Source organism: Falco peregrinus, chromosome 5, assembly GCF_023634155.1.
Source record: "Falco peregrinus isolate bFalPer1 chromosome 5, bFalPer1.pri, whole genome shotgun sequence".
Classification (NCBI taxonomy): Eukaryota; Metazoa; Chordata; class Aves; order Falconiformes; family Falconidae; genus Falco; species Falco peregrinus.
In genome coordinates, this window is record NC_073725.1 from 46,280,313 (window position 1) to 46,297,029 (window position 16,717).

Consider the following 16,717-nt stretch of genomic DNA (forward strand, 5'->3'; position numbering starts at 1 on the left):
AATTTGCCAGATTAAGTGCTTACATATGATATGTCATAACAGCATGTATATGTTCCCAAAGGATCTGCAAAGCTGAATCCAAGGAGGTAACAAGAGATGTGGTGCATCTCACATCATGTTAACTACCTCAAGGGTAGATGGGCTAGCACATGAGATAAGATACAAAATTTTCATGACATTTCTAGGTATGAAGTAAGTTAATTTAGGCAGAAAAGCTTTAAAAATATTTTTGTTTTGCCACTGAAATCACTTCCAGGGAATGCAGAGAGCCAGAGCAGCAATGAGCTGGTGCACTACTTTACTTGGGTGGCACACTTCTTAAAAGCCTTCTGGTGTTGCTATAGAATTAAACAACCCACCAGGGTGTGCAATATGCCACTCATCCACTTTTGATTGAGTTCTCAGCATTGCATATCAATCAAAGCGATTTCTTTCATATGCTGTCTTGGTTTTTTCAGTGTTACATTTTCTTTCATGCATCTGTTTTTATTATTTATACAAATGGTTTAAATGTATTTGCATCTATTGCTTGCTATTAATGGAATAACGAATCATATATTTGTCTTTAGGTATTACCTCATCTGTTACAAAACAAATGATGATCCTCCAGTCAGCCCAGAAACCTGTGCTGCCATCTTGGAAAAAGCCCGCCTTGACAACTGGGTTCTTGGAAAAACTAAAGTAATTCTTTAATATACTGTATCTGCATTATTGCAGTATGTCAATGTTAACTTATTAAGCAGTTTGTTTTCTCACCCATTTGGTTGGGGTACCTCTCATTCTAAATTGGTTTAAAAAAAACACACCGTTTGCTGGGTACTGGTATCTGGCTGAAATCCTGACCCTGCAAAGTGTTAAAATTGTGATCAGCTTTAGTGAGGCCACAGTGCAAAGCAGAACATGACAACAACACTGCTTGCATTTTCTTCCAAAAAATGTAGTCGTAAGGATCCCAGTGAGCTTAGTCCAAGCTTTCTTAAGGAAAATAAGTTATACTGCTTCCCAAAAGCAATCAGACTCACAAAGGGAAAGGGAAATGGTTTGGCTTTCCAGCCTGAAGCCTCTGTGGCACTTTGCTGAGCACTGGGGGAAGAGGGAGCTGATGGTCCCATATATGTGAAGTAGGGAGAAGCCATTATTGTAAAAGAAACACATGCCTGTTCCCATACTCTTGTTTTTGGTTCTAGTTCAGTAGTCTTCCCGGTGTGCCACAGAGGGACACACCACTCACACACCCTCCCCCAGTTAACAGATCTCAGGAGGTCTGCCAGAGAAAAGCAGCGTCAGACAAGTACTGCACCACATCTCTTTGTTAACGTAACAGAAGTGCCCAGGAAGGAGATGGAGAGAGAGAGAGATGGATCCCAACCTATTTGAAATCACCTCAGTGTAGAAGAAAACTGTTCTTCTGAGACATCTTCCTGGATAGGTGGGACAGAAGCCATGAAGTTACCTCCTCCTCAACCTTTATTTCCCTCTGCTGTCTTAGTGAGGCTAATAGACAACATGCAGCCAAAGGAAGCGTATCTGGAGATGTGAGATCTCGTTGTGACTCAACAGGCTTCCCACCTGCTACCCAGGCTGGGGAATCCACTTACCAGCTATAGACCTGGGCGGTGCAACCAAACACTAGGACTCACTGTGTGATTAATGTGATTAATAAAACACCATAAATCGCTGCTCACAAGCAAACCACTGTCCCTGTTGATATAATGGAAGTAGTGATCATATGTTGATCACCTATGATAGTATTATAATAAACAACACACAGAAAGGTAAAGAAATAGACTACAAAGTTGATCGACCCATTATAGTAAGTGGACAAAGTAAATAGACACACGACCTGCTCGGAGGAGAAGCGCTCTGTGACGATGATAAGGGGTCTCGGGCCAGCTGAGAGGGAGCTTCACAGAGCACTTTCTGAGTTAAGATTTTATACCTGTACAGTCATGAAGGCAGTTTGTATGGATAACTTTGACAGGCAAGCCTTTTTTATCAGTTTAGACACAGCATGGAGGTGTTACAACATCAGGTGGGTGCTCCCCCTTAGCCGATAGGTAGTTTTTATCTTTGGGCTTTATTCCCCTTGAGATGGAGGGTGTGAGCGAGGTACTGTTATCACATACGCACAGTAGGGATGGAGGGGTTCAGAAAGGAGAAACTACCGGGCCTATGCCTGGTCCTGCTCCTTTCTTTGTGGCTTCAATGGCTGTTTCCCTTCTTCAGCACACTACTTCTTTGTTGTTGGTGTTTTCCAAATAACAGCCTGAAGCTCACATATCTGTAGCTTACATTTACTTTAATTAGGGTTAACCTGTATCTGTACCAATTAGTGATCAAAGATCAGGGGAATTCTGCAAAATAAGAATAATTAATGTCTTAATTGCACAAGCTCTTTCTACACATTTTATTTTATTGTCATATACACCAGGAAGGTATTTGTATCCCTTGTGCTGGACTAGTTTTTCAGGGGTTATATCAGCTTCACACTTGATAAAAACAATTCAGTAAATAAACAATGCCTTAGATTTAAATTGGGAAGCAGAGAGGTTGAAGGTTCCAGATTTCATCACATTTATGTAAAGCACATCAGATTTGCGAGGTTAGCAAAACTGTCAGCCTCATAGTTTTGCAAACAGATTTACAGTTACAGACTGAATTTTTGCACTTTAAAACATCCTCCCATGAAAGCACGAATAAACAGGGACTGACAAAATATGTTGAAGGGGAGAGTAAGGTAAACTAATACCCCAAACAGTGAAAATGCTATATTTAATAAGAATGACCCTTTAGGTACTACATCTGAAGAGTCTGTTCATCATTTGAAAGCAACGTGTAACTCTTGTTGATGTTAAATGAATTGAGTGAATACAAGGCCTGGGAGGGTAACTAAAACTTTTGCATGTCTGCATCCTCTTTTTAAGGTATTCCTCAAATACTATCATGTGGAGCAGCTAAATTTAATGCGGAAGGAGACAGTTGACATGATTATTTTGATTCAAGCTTGTGTCAGAGGGTGGCTGGGTTCAAGAAGATACAAAAAGATAAAGAAGCAAAGGGAACAAAGTGCTATTAAAATACAGTCAGGTAATAGCTTTAAAACATTTAACATTTTGCTTAAAGCTAATGCATGTGTACAGTTGATGGATGTGCATGCTGGGTGTGGATTTTGCTGTTTTCCCGCTGTTGCATATGACAAAATAACTTCTACTTGGTGATAACTGTTCTTATGAAGAAAAATTTCTTTTAACCAGTTATGACAATCTCTTTACCGAAGTTATGTTTATCAATGTTACATTTAAAAGGCAATTTTAACAATGGAAGGACATGATTGCACAGATGATACCGTTATTAATAATATTCTGACATGCTCTGACAAGTTAGATAATATAATAATGAAAATAAAATGTATTAACTGTCCTGGGTAATAAGACCAATTACTGTTGATGGAGACATCAACTGAAATTTTTAATACAATTCAAACTTCATCTTATTTTACATTCTGATTCTCTTATGTTTTGTATTCATTTCTTTCACAATATCTGTACTCACTGGAAGATGTAGGTTTTATGTAGATTTACTTGTGCTTGTTTGCTTTTGCTTTTTGAAAGATAAAGCCTGCAAAATATTTATGAATATTTCAATGGAGGTCTGTAATTCTTTCCAGACTTTTTTTATTCTTACAGCCTTTTGTGTAACTAATGGATTATTTCATTTTTGACATCTCTTTTCAGCTTACAGGGGGTTTGTTGCTCGTAAAGAATACACAAATGCAAAACGTAATAAAAAAGTGGAAGAATATATTACTAGATTTCAAGCAAGTAAGGACTGTTTGCTTTCATGGCTTTCAAATGTGCTATTCATACACAATATGTTAATCCAGATTCTTTGCTATTACCTAGCTACACTGATTGACTATGCTCATTTACATATTCTGAGGTATAATTTATCTATTATGTATCTATATGCAGTGGTTGAAATGGGTCGGTGTATTGCATTACCTGTAGCTCAAAGTGGCATAGAAGTACTTTGCACAGCTGTGAAGGGGGCTGGTTAAATGCCATAGCAAAGCCTTTTCACTCCTTATCCAATATAAGTGTTACAGCCGTTGTTGTTGAAGCCCCATATGACACTGCGTATAATGTGTGTGTGTGCTGCTCTACTAGGAATAGGATTTGTTACATATCAGTAATAGTTATGTTTGACAAGACTACAACCTGTAATTTCACTCATGGTTTTTGCCATCACTCAATCCAGCCTAGCAAAATATTTCTTCTTTTCCGCACCAATTATCACCTTGGGCCCAGATGTATATTATGTGACAACCCTTTTTCCTCCCTATATTTCTGTCTCCCCTGTGCCTGCAGAGATGTCCCCAAGCCAGATGTAGTGTGGGCAGCTCTGAAAGCAGCAGCAGTACAACTAGAGAAGCACAGGTCTGAAAACAGCTGGCACAAATCTGTGCAGCACTTTCAGTAATTGCAAAGGCAGCAACCCCAAATATAAGGTAGTGCTGCCAGTACCCAGGCAAATCTAGATTTAAACTACCTCAGATATGCGTTCACGAGTGTATACCAACACCAATGCTGGTTTTAATCATTGTCTGATCAGTTAATTGCACTGAGCCAATGTTAGTGTGTACTGATGAGCGTGTTCTGCAGTTGGATGCAGAACTTCATCAGTGTAGAAAACAAATGAAAACCAGAATAAAATCCAGTGACGTGCCAAAAATAATGACACCTCTGAAAGTTGTCAATTATATCAGGATTTTGAGCAAATGCAAAAGTATGAATTTACCACTTTGCTTTATTTGTTGATTTCCCCAATGTTTCTTCTTGTCCACTTTGTCCTGTGTGCAGTTTCATTTCAACTTCTTTCAGTTTACAAGAAGCCAGAACAAAATAGAAGCCCATTTATACTTAGCTCTCTCAGGTTCCCACCCCACCCCTGCCGTGTATTTCTATAGCAATACAAAATTCCTCTTTCAGTTTGAAAACAAAGCTTAGACAGTTACTATCTCCTAACTGAGTTCTCGGGAAGTTTCAGAGGTGGTCCAGAATAAGTCTAAAAAGCCCAGAATTAGCTTATATTGGCATGTCCATTGACATTGTAACTTGATTTATTTCAAAATAACTCCTGTTGAGTAGCTTTTGTATGCAAATGAAATGAGGATTGGCTCAGAAGTCCAAGAAACTCTACAAGTGTTCCAAGTACTTTACAATTTGCACTTTCCTAAGGCCCTGTCAGACTGCAGTATAAAAACCAGTTGTACTACTCCTAGTAAGTATTTGGGTTCCTTTACCTTGCATCTAATTATCAAGATGTCATTTATGTCCCTTTTATATAGTGCTTCTTACACAGAACCACTGCACCTAGTGGATCCCAAGCTGTCTAAATTATGAGGGGTATACTAAAGCAAAGAAACCCTAGCACCAAGTTATATGAATGTGTTAGAACAAACTGCTTGTGCTCCCTTCCCATTCTTAAGTGAGCTTGACCCTTTCCCTCTGATACAAACCACTGTCAGCAGAGCTGGAGTAAGAGCTCCCATATCTACCATCTCCTCAGGGTATTTAAATCACCTGAATCCTTAAATCACCTAAACCGCCCAAGTCACAGCATTGCATTTGGAATTAAGAGTTTAACAGAATGCTGTGCTCTTTTTAATTTGCCAGGGATTAGCAGATTTGTGCTGAATTCCTGGAACTGCAGACTTGTCCAAATCAAGCACTGTGGAGACTGTGCCAGTTCCCATTAGGAAATTATTTGCAAGTTCAGGAATTTTTGAAGCAACATTTCTGAATGCAATTCAATTTCTGATTAAGACACTTCAGTGTAGATGTCTACAACTGACCTAAGTGTCTAAACAACTCTTACAGTCAGCAGAGCCTATAGTTTGATTTATTTTATTCAAAACCACCAAATGCACAGCTCATTTGCCCCCATATTGGTACCTAGTGTCATCTGAGATGCCCTAGGTTATCTTGCTGGCCTCCACAGCTTTATTTCATGTGGTATACCCAGCTTTCTCTCTCCAGAAAGTCCTGTCTGTCTGACTCTTTCTGCCAGCTCTACGTAGATGCCTCTGCTATGGCAGTAGATACCTAGATGCCAGCAGCTGCATCAAGCCCGGAGTCACTAGTCAGTGCCTACACATCTTACAGAAGACCCAAGTCCTTATTCATCCTTGTTCACACCAGAAACTTGAACTTTTACCTCCCACAAAGCACAAGTAGCAAGTTACCCTTGCACCCAACTACTGTGGAGCTTAGCACATCTTTCATGCTGAGCTTTTTCATTCTGACGGATGAGTCTTTGCAAAAAGGAGCATGAGCTAAGTATTCTCTAACTGCTGAGCTATCAAATTTTCCAGTTTTCTCTATCTATTGAATGTTCAGCTAATTCCACGCCTGTGCCAGAAGAGAGCCTGGTAATCTCTGTAGCCTTATAATCAGGCATTTCCCAGGGAAATGAAAGACTGAGTCAAATAATTGCCTGAATCAGGCAGAGCAGGTACACGAAGCTGCGAGCACTGTGTTCCAGAGGCATTTATATAGCACTATGCTTCTGCTTCATTCTGCATCTTCCTGTATTTTCTTAAGTCAAATAAAATACAAAGAAAAAGCTTGTATGTATCCTCATGTAGAATGGGTACAGCTTTCTGAAATCTCAAAAAAAATTTTGTGGGACAGAATAATTCCAGATGAAACGTAATCATAATAACCACCCCTGTCCGTATTTCCTTATTTGTTGTTCAATGCTGTTATCATTTGACTCTCTGAAATGTGTGGGACACCCATTGCTTGTTGCCTAAGCTTGTTTTGTATTACAATTTGTGTCAGTTGCCAGAGGGTACTTACTCAGGAAGAAGAGAAAAGAACTAACTGAGACAAGAAACAAAGCAGCCATAACAATTCAGTCTCACTACAGGGGATATAAGGAGAGGATGATCTTCAAAAGGAGCAGGTAGTAGTATTTTCTATCTCTTATGTCACTGAAATGTGTCACTGAAGAACAGTGATAAAAGATAAAAGTGAAGATTAGGATTAATCTAGACATGTATGCAAAGGTAATGTACATTTATGTGGAGATTTTTAATGTCAGTAGCCAATCTTCTCATACTTTTAAGACCAGAGAATAAAGGCATATTTAGGGGAAAGATCAACAATATTGTGCTTACCTGTAATGTTAATGTGATCTGTAGACGAGTCTTTTTCTAGAACTAGCTCATCATAAAAAAAATGCTCAGGCAAGGGTGAGACAATAGCCATGTGCAAGGATCTGTTCTCAAGTCACTGTTTCAGACAAGCATAGGTGATAACAGCGGGAACCCGGATGTCTTGCTCAAATCAAACAGCTAGAAATTAGGTGAGGTGAATCACATCCTAAATCTCTCTGCAATGTGCAGTCCCAGTCTCTGAAATGGAGCTAGTAGCACTTTGCTCATCGCCGTTGTTTTTTCAGTGATAGCATTTAGGTAGGTGGAGACTAGTCCAGAGAGGTGGAAAACAGCTGTGAGGGAGTGCAGAGTCTTTCGGAGGGAAAGAAGAGGGTGGTAGATTTCACCTGGCACTGAAATTTTATTCATAGTAACAAAGACAGTTTAGGGAATAGGCCCTTTCAATGTGACCTGGACGTATGCCCAGCATCGTTCTTTTTTTCATTCCTAGTATGTCTTGAGACAGTTTACTTTCATGAATACATTTAGGATTTTGTGCATTTATACATATTTGAGGTGCTAAAGTGTTTCTGCCTTCTTTTTTTTTAGCATTTAAATTAATTCTTTACTACTTTATCAGCCCTCATGCACCCTAAATTTTCCCCCTAGCAATTTTCTGTGAAGAGTTTAAATTATGTCCCTTTTCACTTTAAGAAATAATGATAATAATCAGAAAGACAGAAATTGTTTTGTTTTCTTTAATCCCACGAAATCTTTCCCATGTTGCAATGTATCAAATTGCCATTTAGTACACAAACATCACCAAAGGTAGTTATAAAGTTGTTGCTATCCTTCATCTCCTTCAGCTATAATTTTTGCCCAAAACTCTGTTCCATTCAGGGAATTACTTAGTAAGGAACAAACTGAAAATGCAGCATCCATTAGCGAAAAGGAAAAGGATGAAGAACTTCAAGATTATGAGGGGAGTCCAGCTGGAGTGAAGAGTGCCCTTCCTAAAAATGAAGAAGAAGCAGCTGTCATTGTTCAGAGCCATTACAGAAGCTACAGAGTCCATGTAAAAATAAAGGAACAGTGTGAAAAAATAGCAGAGGAAGAGTTATCTGCTGTGGAATTCCTTGAGGCGCAACTGCAGCCAGCTCAAAATGATACACTGGAAGAAGTAGCAAATGAGGAGACTGAAGATGAAGCTGATGCTGTTACTGACAACGAGTGCTCAGGGTACAGTGACACAGGGAATGTACGGGAGCAACAGAGGACATCTGCTGAAGGAGAAGGAGCTTCTGTGAAGCAGAACCCTGTAGCAGAAAGTTTTGGTGAAGGTGAAGAACAGACCTCTTTGGAAGAGTTTTTGAGCAAATCTTCAGTCAAAGTCACAGCTGAACCTAAGCCCAAGCAAGAGCAAGGTAATCCAGACACACTCGGTGCAGATGGGCAGAATCACGAATCTGCTGTTGTCCAGCCCAGGACTGAAAGGGATGTGGAAAGAAACCACCTGAAACATGAAGCAGTGATGCCTAGAGGAGGTAAAGGAATTATAAGAAGGGTGTCACTAAGAGGCTCACGGAAGCAAGTTGAAGCAGAAAAACAAGGTTCAGAAGACAAAGAGAAGGCAGCAGTGGTTATACAGAGTAGTTACAGGTGTTATAGAAGGAGGGGACAACTCAGAAAAGAAGGGAAACTGCCTTGCAGAAGTCAAGAGAAAACTATAAAGGAGCCAACAGAAGCAGTATGCGTTCAGAATAATGATCCTCAAATAAGAAAAGATAGGGAAAGCACCAGTACAGAAGCTGAAGTCTCTAAGACACTGAAGGGAAACTCGGAGAAAGAGGCTTGTGATTTGGCAGCCTTTTCACGGCAGGTAAGAAGCTTGTAAGCCACATATGTTGAGCATAATACTCTGAGCAGTGACGGGATGGCAAAGTTACTTCACTGGCTTCAGTGGCACCAAGGTTTTACTCTCCAAGACTGAGATTTTGGAATGGGTGTTCTACAAAAATGCATATTTTGGGCTGCAAGAGAAAATACCCTTTTCAGGAAGGAGGGAAAGACAAAGAGCAGTGGCAAAAATTATGTTGTCTTAACCTAGTTTATGTTAAATGCAGAAGCTTTGCCTTTGTTGAAATGTGCATTTGCCAGGCAAGACCCTTAATTCAGTAACCTCATGAAATATCTCTGTAAATAAAACTAGAAGTTGCTGTGTCAGAGACTCACATGTGCAGAGAAGTGTGCCTACAGCTGTAGAAGCTATTTTGCATCAGCAAGGTACCGTCTGCTCACATGTGAACCAATATGAAGCAGCTCCAGGGCTGGGCTGCAGTGTGGAGTTTCCGGTGTGTGGGGTTTTTCCTTCTTCCTCCCCTCCCCCCCCTTTTTTTTCCTTCTGTTTTAAGGGAGATGGGGAGGTAAATGTGGTAGGGGTCTACACTGCAGTCAGTGGAGCAATACCTTTTGAATTCATTCTCTAGTCCACTATTTTACCTTTGATTACTTTGGAACGTGTATACTTCTATAATAATGTAAACTCCTGTGTTATATTTTTTAGATATCAAAATTATCTGAAGACTACTTAGCACTGCAGCAAAAATTGAATGAAATGATACTGTCACATCAGCTGAGACCCGTGATGCTGTCCAAAGATAAGCAAGCTAATGGCCAACTTTCTTCTCATGTTTGTCAGCCAGGTAATGTTGAACCTTACTGTTAGCAGAATTTTCATTTGTAAACAGGACTGTCAAGAAGTGACTCCTAGTCATGTTTTTAAAGGCCAGGGAACAGTGTAAGAGTTAGCTCTGGCTTTTCATATAATTCAGGTTGTACATTTTTGCACTAAACCCCAGATCAGTACGTGTCTGGAACATAGTTTTCATAGAAAAATCCAAGCCTGGTTGGAATTTATTTATTTACCATTTTTCTTGGTATTTCATTTCAGTGCTGCTTAAGATTGGTGAATGAATCATTGTAAGACCTAGACATAGCATCTCTAGGAATACTTTTATTTGGTAAAAATTCCACATTGGCTCTTTTTTACTTCTATGTTGCTGAACTGTGTGTGCTATTGGTAAGATACAGGACTATGTGTTAAAAACAAAAATTTTTTAGGTACTATGTCTAACAGTTTACTAAAGTTTGTCACATATGTGCTGAGTAAAGTTTTAGCCAGCCACAAAAGCTACTGAGGCTATAAAAATTTAAAACTTCTACCCATGTTCATAGGTAAGTCCTTAAAATTATAAATAAAGTTTTATTAATAATTGGACTCCATTTAACTGGCACACTTAAGAGGACATTACCTCTGAATATATACTCCAAAATTATTTATATTCCAGTTAATGTGGGCAGTGGGGGCTCCTAAAATGCAGGCACACTTGGAGCAGGTTAGGTGGCAGTGGGGAGGAATGCTGGTAGAATAAAGGTGGAAGATATGGAATTCAGAGCATGCAGATAGATCATGAAGATCTGTGCCCCGTGGAGAGGTCCACAAAGAGCTGACTGAGCAGCTCAAGCCCCTTCACTTGGAATAGATGTAACATGGGATTTCCTCAGTCTGTGTCTTGGGGCTGCAGTTGTGGAGGAAAATGAGGATAAACATGGCAGATGATGGGGTGGGTCTCCATTTCTGCAGCGGGGTTTTGCCAGCTCATGCCACTGCACTGCCTCTGGGGAAGATTTCTGCTTGCTCCTGCACAGCAGAGATCAGATGCAGGGCTGTCCCTTGCTGCCCAGAGCTAGTTGTACTATTTTCACAATAATGTTGTGGATTCAGCTGTCACGTATGCTGAAACTTCCTTGTGTTCCCATGGCTACACTGAAGAGATCCTAAAAGTACTTCACCCCCACCATACCGCCCTCTCAAATGGGCAAGCTGCTAAAAGGAGGGCTTGGTGTTTACAAAAGCTAAACCTTGAATTGTAAACTGGCTGCTGGTAGATACTTCACATAGTTCAGCTCTTTCAAAGACCAGTCTGCAAGAGAAAACAAATGTGAAGTGGAAATCTAAGTGCCATGATCTTTCATTAAAGACAGAGCAATGTTTCTGATTGCCATCAATGTACAGAGTTCTCTATCAAATGTTGCTGATTTTGACAAGATAAATCTGAGGAACTAAAAATGCGTGCTTTGGAAAGTAACTCTTGGTTCTCACACATTTTCCTACAGAAGCTAGAGAAGAGAGGTAGATAGAGGGAAAGGGAATACACAAATCCCTGTTTTATCAGTTAAAGATCTCATTACGTACAGAAGTGAACGAGGTGAAAATGTACCAGTATGTTCATGCCATGTGCAAAACACAACAAAGTCTACCCTTCACATTGCTATAAATTTAAGTAGCATTGCAGGAGGCGAAAGGATGCCAGGATTAGCCACCTCTGCAGGCAACCCTGTAGAGTGGTCATCAGTCAGACACTTAGCTACCCTTTATCTCTGAAAATGTCCCAGTGCTTCAAAAATCCGTGGTGTCATAATGCAGAGGTTTTCCAATGGCAAAGTGTGTGAAAGTGCTGAGTTGTAGCCTTTTGAACATTGACACGAAAAATGTCATACATCTCTTTGAACCAAGTCACAATGCTTTTTAAGACAACACTGAAACAGTTGTTGAGTTGCACAAGAGACCACGTCTTTGGCCTCATTTTAATGAATAAATGGAAATAAGAACAAGCTAACGTTGTGTGGTCTTAACAAAAGGAGTATTTATTTTCTTTGTTTTCTCCTGACAAATGTCTGCATGTGTGACATGACAGCATTTAGCTCTTTTGTGCATCAGGCAAAATCTTTAAGAAAATTCTGATTAATTACAAGCTCACGCTTTTCTTCTCTTTATCTTATGGGTGCAAAAATTAACTATTTGATATTTTGACTTATTGGCTTTTGTAAAAAGGAAGTCAGCAATAGCAATCATAACTGTAAAACAGTAGGAAGCATCAGAAAGAGTCCGGAATGCTCAGATTCATATAGATTAAAACATACTTTGTAGTCAAGGCATACTCATTTCACTATGGCTTATTGTTGTAGTTTAACCCCAGCTGGGAAGTAAGCACCACACAGCCACTGGCTCACTCCCCCCCCTACCCACCAGTGGGATGGGGGAGAGAATCAAAAGAGTAAAAATCAGACACTCATGGGCTGAGAAAAAGACAGTTTAATAAGTACAGCAAAAGCCACACAAGCAAAGCAAACCAAGGAATTCATTCATTACTTTCCATCAGCAGGCAGGTGCTCAGCCATCCCCAGGAAAGCTGGGTTCCATCACGTGTAACAGTTACTTGAGCAGACAAACACCATCACTCCGAATGTCCCCCCCTTCCTCCTTCTTCCCCCAGCTTTACGTACTGAGCATGATGCCATGTGGTACGGAATGTCCCTCTGGTCAGCTGGGGTCAGCTGTCCCGGCTGTGCCCCCTCCCAGCCCCCTGTGCCCCCCCAGCCCGCTCGCTGGTGGGGGGTGAGAGGCAGAAAAGCCCTTGGGGCTGCGCAAGCCCTGCTCGGCAGGAACGAGAACAGCCCCGCGTTATCAGCGCTGCTCTCAGCACGGATCCAAAGCACAGCCCCGTACCAGCTACTGTGGAGAAAATTAACTCTATCCCAGCCCAAACCAGCATACTTGTGCGGAATTTTAGCAAAATATTTTTATCAAAATAAATATGGTGGACACATGCTTTTGGTTTTGATTAAATTGCTTTAAGTTGGCAAATAGACAAGGTGAATACAGAGCTCAGGAGGAGTTACTCTTTTCAAAGCTGAAATGGGTGCCACTCAACTAAGAAGCAATGACAGAACTCACTACAGAGAAATTTGCCACTAAAGCACAAGCCAGCTAAAGTTGTCCTACGAGCCCTTAAACACTGTAAAGCATGAGTTGGTACCTTCTATCTCAAACCAACCTATCCCTCCCAGCCGGGTTACTGCTGTCCAGCTCGTCACTTAGCGAATGCTCTGCTCCAGTAAGTCAAACCACCCCAAAACCAGCCCTCGTAGAGTTCTTGACAGAACTCTTGTTCCCAGTCTTTCTGTAGCCATCTTTCCCTTTATACAAGAGGCAGTTATTATCCTTTGAGCTAGGTCTGGCTCCTTGGCCCTCCTGTCCGGCTGGTCTGAGCTGGGCAGCCGTAGTTTGTGTTCGCAGTGTTCTGTTGTTGACTTAAATGTAGCTACTCACGATAGATGTCGTGAAGGTGAGTTTTGCCAGACACTGAACTTCAAAAAAGTGTAAAGGAAAGCCAGCCAGGTTCTAGTCAGGCTCTGTGTTCTGCTAGCCTTGCTGGCCATGATGGGAAACTTCACTCCCTACAACACTGTGGGTTTGACAGTGGATACCAGGCTCAGCCGCCCACCTGGGGTATGGAGTGATGCAAGCCTTGACTTCTCACATCCCTGTGGCTAATCAGTCCACTGAGAGACCTTTCTAGGTGTGGAATGTGAAATTTCTTTTTCTGCATTTGAGCATAATTCACACAACAGGAAAACCGTTTCCTTTCCAGCTAAGACCAATGGGCAGGATATTGAAATAAGGGTAACATATAACTTACAAGGGTAACGCTGCAGTAATTCCCCAGCTTGCCTGTGAGCCGATTGGAGCCTAAGCATTACAAAGCTCAATAACAAAACTGCATTGTCTAAAGTAGACTTTTATTATAGCAAACATGATCTAACTAGTGGAGGGAATATTTAAGTAAAAATATGCTGTGTTTAGTTCATTTAGGTTGTACTGTCTACAACACAGGAGTTACCAGCATTCTGGATACTGTACTTTCTTCCTGTATGCAATACAGCAAGATAACTACATAAAACAAAGACTTGCGGTAGCGTACTGCAGGTTGTCACGCTGAAGTGAAGCAGACAGACGTGGTGAGTGATCCACTGTCTATTAAACAGGGAGGAGCCTCCCTGTCTTCTTGCCTACATGGTGTGTTACAGTACAATTTATATGCACACATTTACAGATGGATATGCTTTTAATGCAGGTTTCCCTCTAGGGCTACCTTTGCTGTCCTGCCCTTATGAAGGCAAGGATTGTTGAGCTTTAGCTGTTCTTTAAATCATGTAGTATTTACCTATTTGTAATTACTTTGGTCATTTACATTTATTTACACTTCTTCCTCAGCTTCACTAGTTTTATATGTCATTTTACAGCTATAACACACGAATTGTATTTTATAGCTGTATGCCAGATAGGAATACTTGTCTGTCTTCATCTGTGGGCAGGTGGCCATTGTTCAGTTTGAGAACTTACCGACTCCTCTGATAAAATATTTTATTACATTGCTACCCACAGAAGGGGAGGAACTGTGGGGCAGCTGGGTGGTGTGCTGTGACACATTCAGATTTTCAAAACTATTTATTTTAATAAAAACACAAAGCCTGCAATTTAAAGAACATATGAGGAGAAAGGTTGAATTAGTCTTAAATCCACAAGGTTAAGTTGTTCTTAAGTGAATGTGTTTTTATAAAAATGCATAAAGCAAGCTGCACAAGGTTCCTGGAATAAACAATATTCTCTGTGGCTCAGATTTCTTGAGTGGGTTATATTTGCTTGCCAAATGTTTTCAGCTAAATGTAATGACTGCATCCCAGGACAGCACCTTTGGACTGCTAGTGAGCCTTGGGTTACTGTGGTGTCAGAATAGATGCACAAATGGCCACTGTCAAGTTTTTTGAAGTCAAAGCTTGAAGTGAGGGGAATTTGACCATTAGGGGAGCAAATTCTTTCTTTTTTTCTCCAGATGAATAATGGTGCCCATCCTTCTAAGTATTAAATGACAGTTCAAGTACAAAATCTCAGGAAGATAATTTTCTATATTTAGAATGAAATTCACACAGTACGAGGAACTCCAGTACAGCTGAGGACCTTTTCAGCTACAAGAAGTGGTGAGACAGGCAGGGTTTTCATCCAGGATATTTTACACAGCACTATTTATGGGGGCTTCATGGGCAGCCTTTGCAAGGAAAAGGGAGCCTGTGTGGCACTGGGTGAGCAGAGTAGTATTCTCTGGCTGGTCTTTCTTCTTTGCAAGGCAGGGAGCACTGAGGCGTGGGACTGGAGAAAAGCAGGGTAGTCAAGTGCTTCTGCTGTCTGATTGTTCTCGGCTACTAGAGTCACCCTTTGGACACCATACAGCCAGGACGTACACGGAGTGTTGGGAGCTGGTCAGATCTGTGGCAGAGCATAAGATCTGGAAGGTCACGGAAGTGGAGTACAGCATTTTCTTTAAACGTCCTCTCTTAAATAGCAATAATCTCCAGTCACCATACTCCAGAAATGAGAGTATTAGTGTCAGCCAGAGACTGAAACTGCTTCCCTCAGTGTGATTGGTAGGACTTAGGCCAAGAGATCAAACTCTCAACTCCTGCTGCATGCAATTGGAAAGTTCTCGGTCTCTTGCAGTTGCTAGTTCTAGGTCTGTGCCAGAATAATTGCTCTGTTTTTTTCCAGATTGCTAAGAGTTTGCACCCATCAACTGTAATTTCCAAATCTGGCCATGGTAAACATTCCATGAATAAACAATACCTAACAATCACTAACCAGAATATTAAAGAGCAGTGCTTTTCTATGTGCACATGCCAAACTTGAATAATTACATCCTCACACTGCGTACAATTAGGACAGTGAAAAGGAATGTACATAAATGTTGTAAGCAGTAATACCTGTTAACTTCTCATTATCAAGCCCTGGAATTCCAGTCACTATATTTGCATTTTTCTGATTATTCCCAACCCTCTCTACAAAACCCATACAATTACTGCTTTTACTCGTTATTCTTCCTGCTTTATTCTGAGCTACGCTTTATACTTCTGTCCCTGTAAGATGTGGAACAGTGCTGAATCAAACATGTAACATTACACTTAAATGACCTGAAGATGGGCTTATCTGTTTCTCCAGGTGTCCTAATAAAAGAGACCTTTCATCACTTAGATGCATATCACAGCTGTAACCACACTATTTCTCTAGTCTTCTGTATAAGATCTGTTGTAAGTCATACATTAATTTACATTAGCATCCATGGATGTTGATTCCTTGAGATTGTTGTCTTCTAAGCTTATCATTGTATGTCAGAATGTGCAGACATAGTTCAGCCTAAAGAGCTGTTGATACTGACTTATCTTTATTCAAGCATTTCTTGCACATACTTGGATGTTTCAAGCTCATGCAGCTCTCCACAATTTCCATAGTTTGTGCTGGTGTTCAGGATACACATAAATTAAATGAGCTTGTCCTAAATTTCCTTGTCCCTCTTCTTATTTTTTCAGTGTATTTGGAGCTTTCAGTGAGGGGTGAGTATGAAAGTAGTAATACCTTGTAACTGAATACCATAGAGTCAAAGAATGTGTGTGCAACTTAAGTAGGAACCTCTGAGGTAGTGTTAAATGAGCTAGCTGAGGTACTGATAGGAATAAGGAATTTTCCTTAGATTTGCTAAACCTTCTTTAATGGTGCCTGGCAGCCACACTATTCACATGCCTTCGCTGACCCTTACCTCTGTAATTCATTCATTCTCAGGCAGAATGACCTTAACTTTTATTAAACCTTCCATCATCATTTGATCA

At 40.6% G+C, this 16,717-nt stretch overlaps 1 protein-coding gene across 6 annotated transcripts in view; it reads left to right on the forward strand.

Annotated features, from left to right (window-relative positions):
• The window catches only part of MYO3A (myosin IIIA), a 126,860-nt gene that overhangs the window by 97,895 nt on the left and 12,248 nt on the right, over positions 1-16,717 (forward strand). For all 6 annotated transcript variants that reach the window (XM_027781755.2, XM_027781756.2, XM_055806054.1 and 3 more), the window contains 6 exons: positions 570-681; positions 2,925-3,087; positions 3,735-3,821; positions 6,843-6,966; positions 8,060-9,038; positions 9,723-9,861. In XM_027781755.2, the coding sequence (XP_027637556.2) occupies positions 570-681; positions 2,925-3,087; positions 3,735-3,821; positions 6,843-6,966; positions 8,060-9,038; positions 9,723-9,861 (1,604 nt within the window). The remainder of the gene's footprint in view (positions 1-569; positions 682-2,924; positions 3,088-3,734; positions 3,822-6,842; positions 6,967-8,059; positions 9,039-9,722; positions 9,862-16,717) is intronic.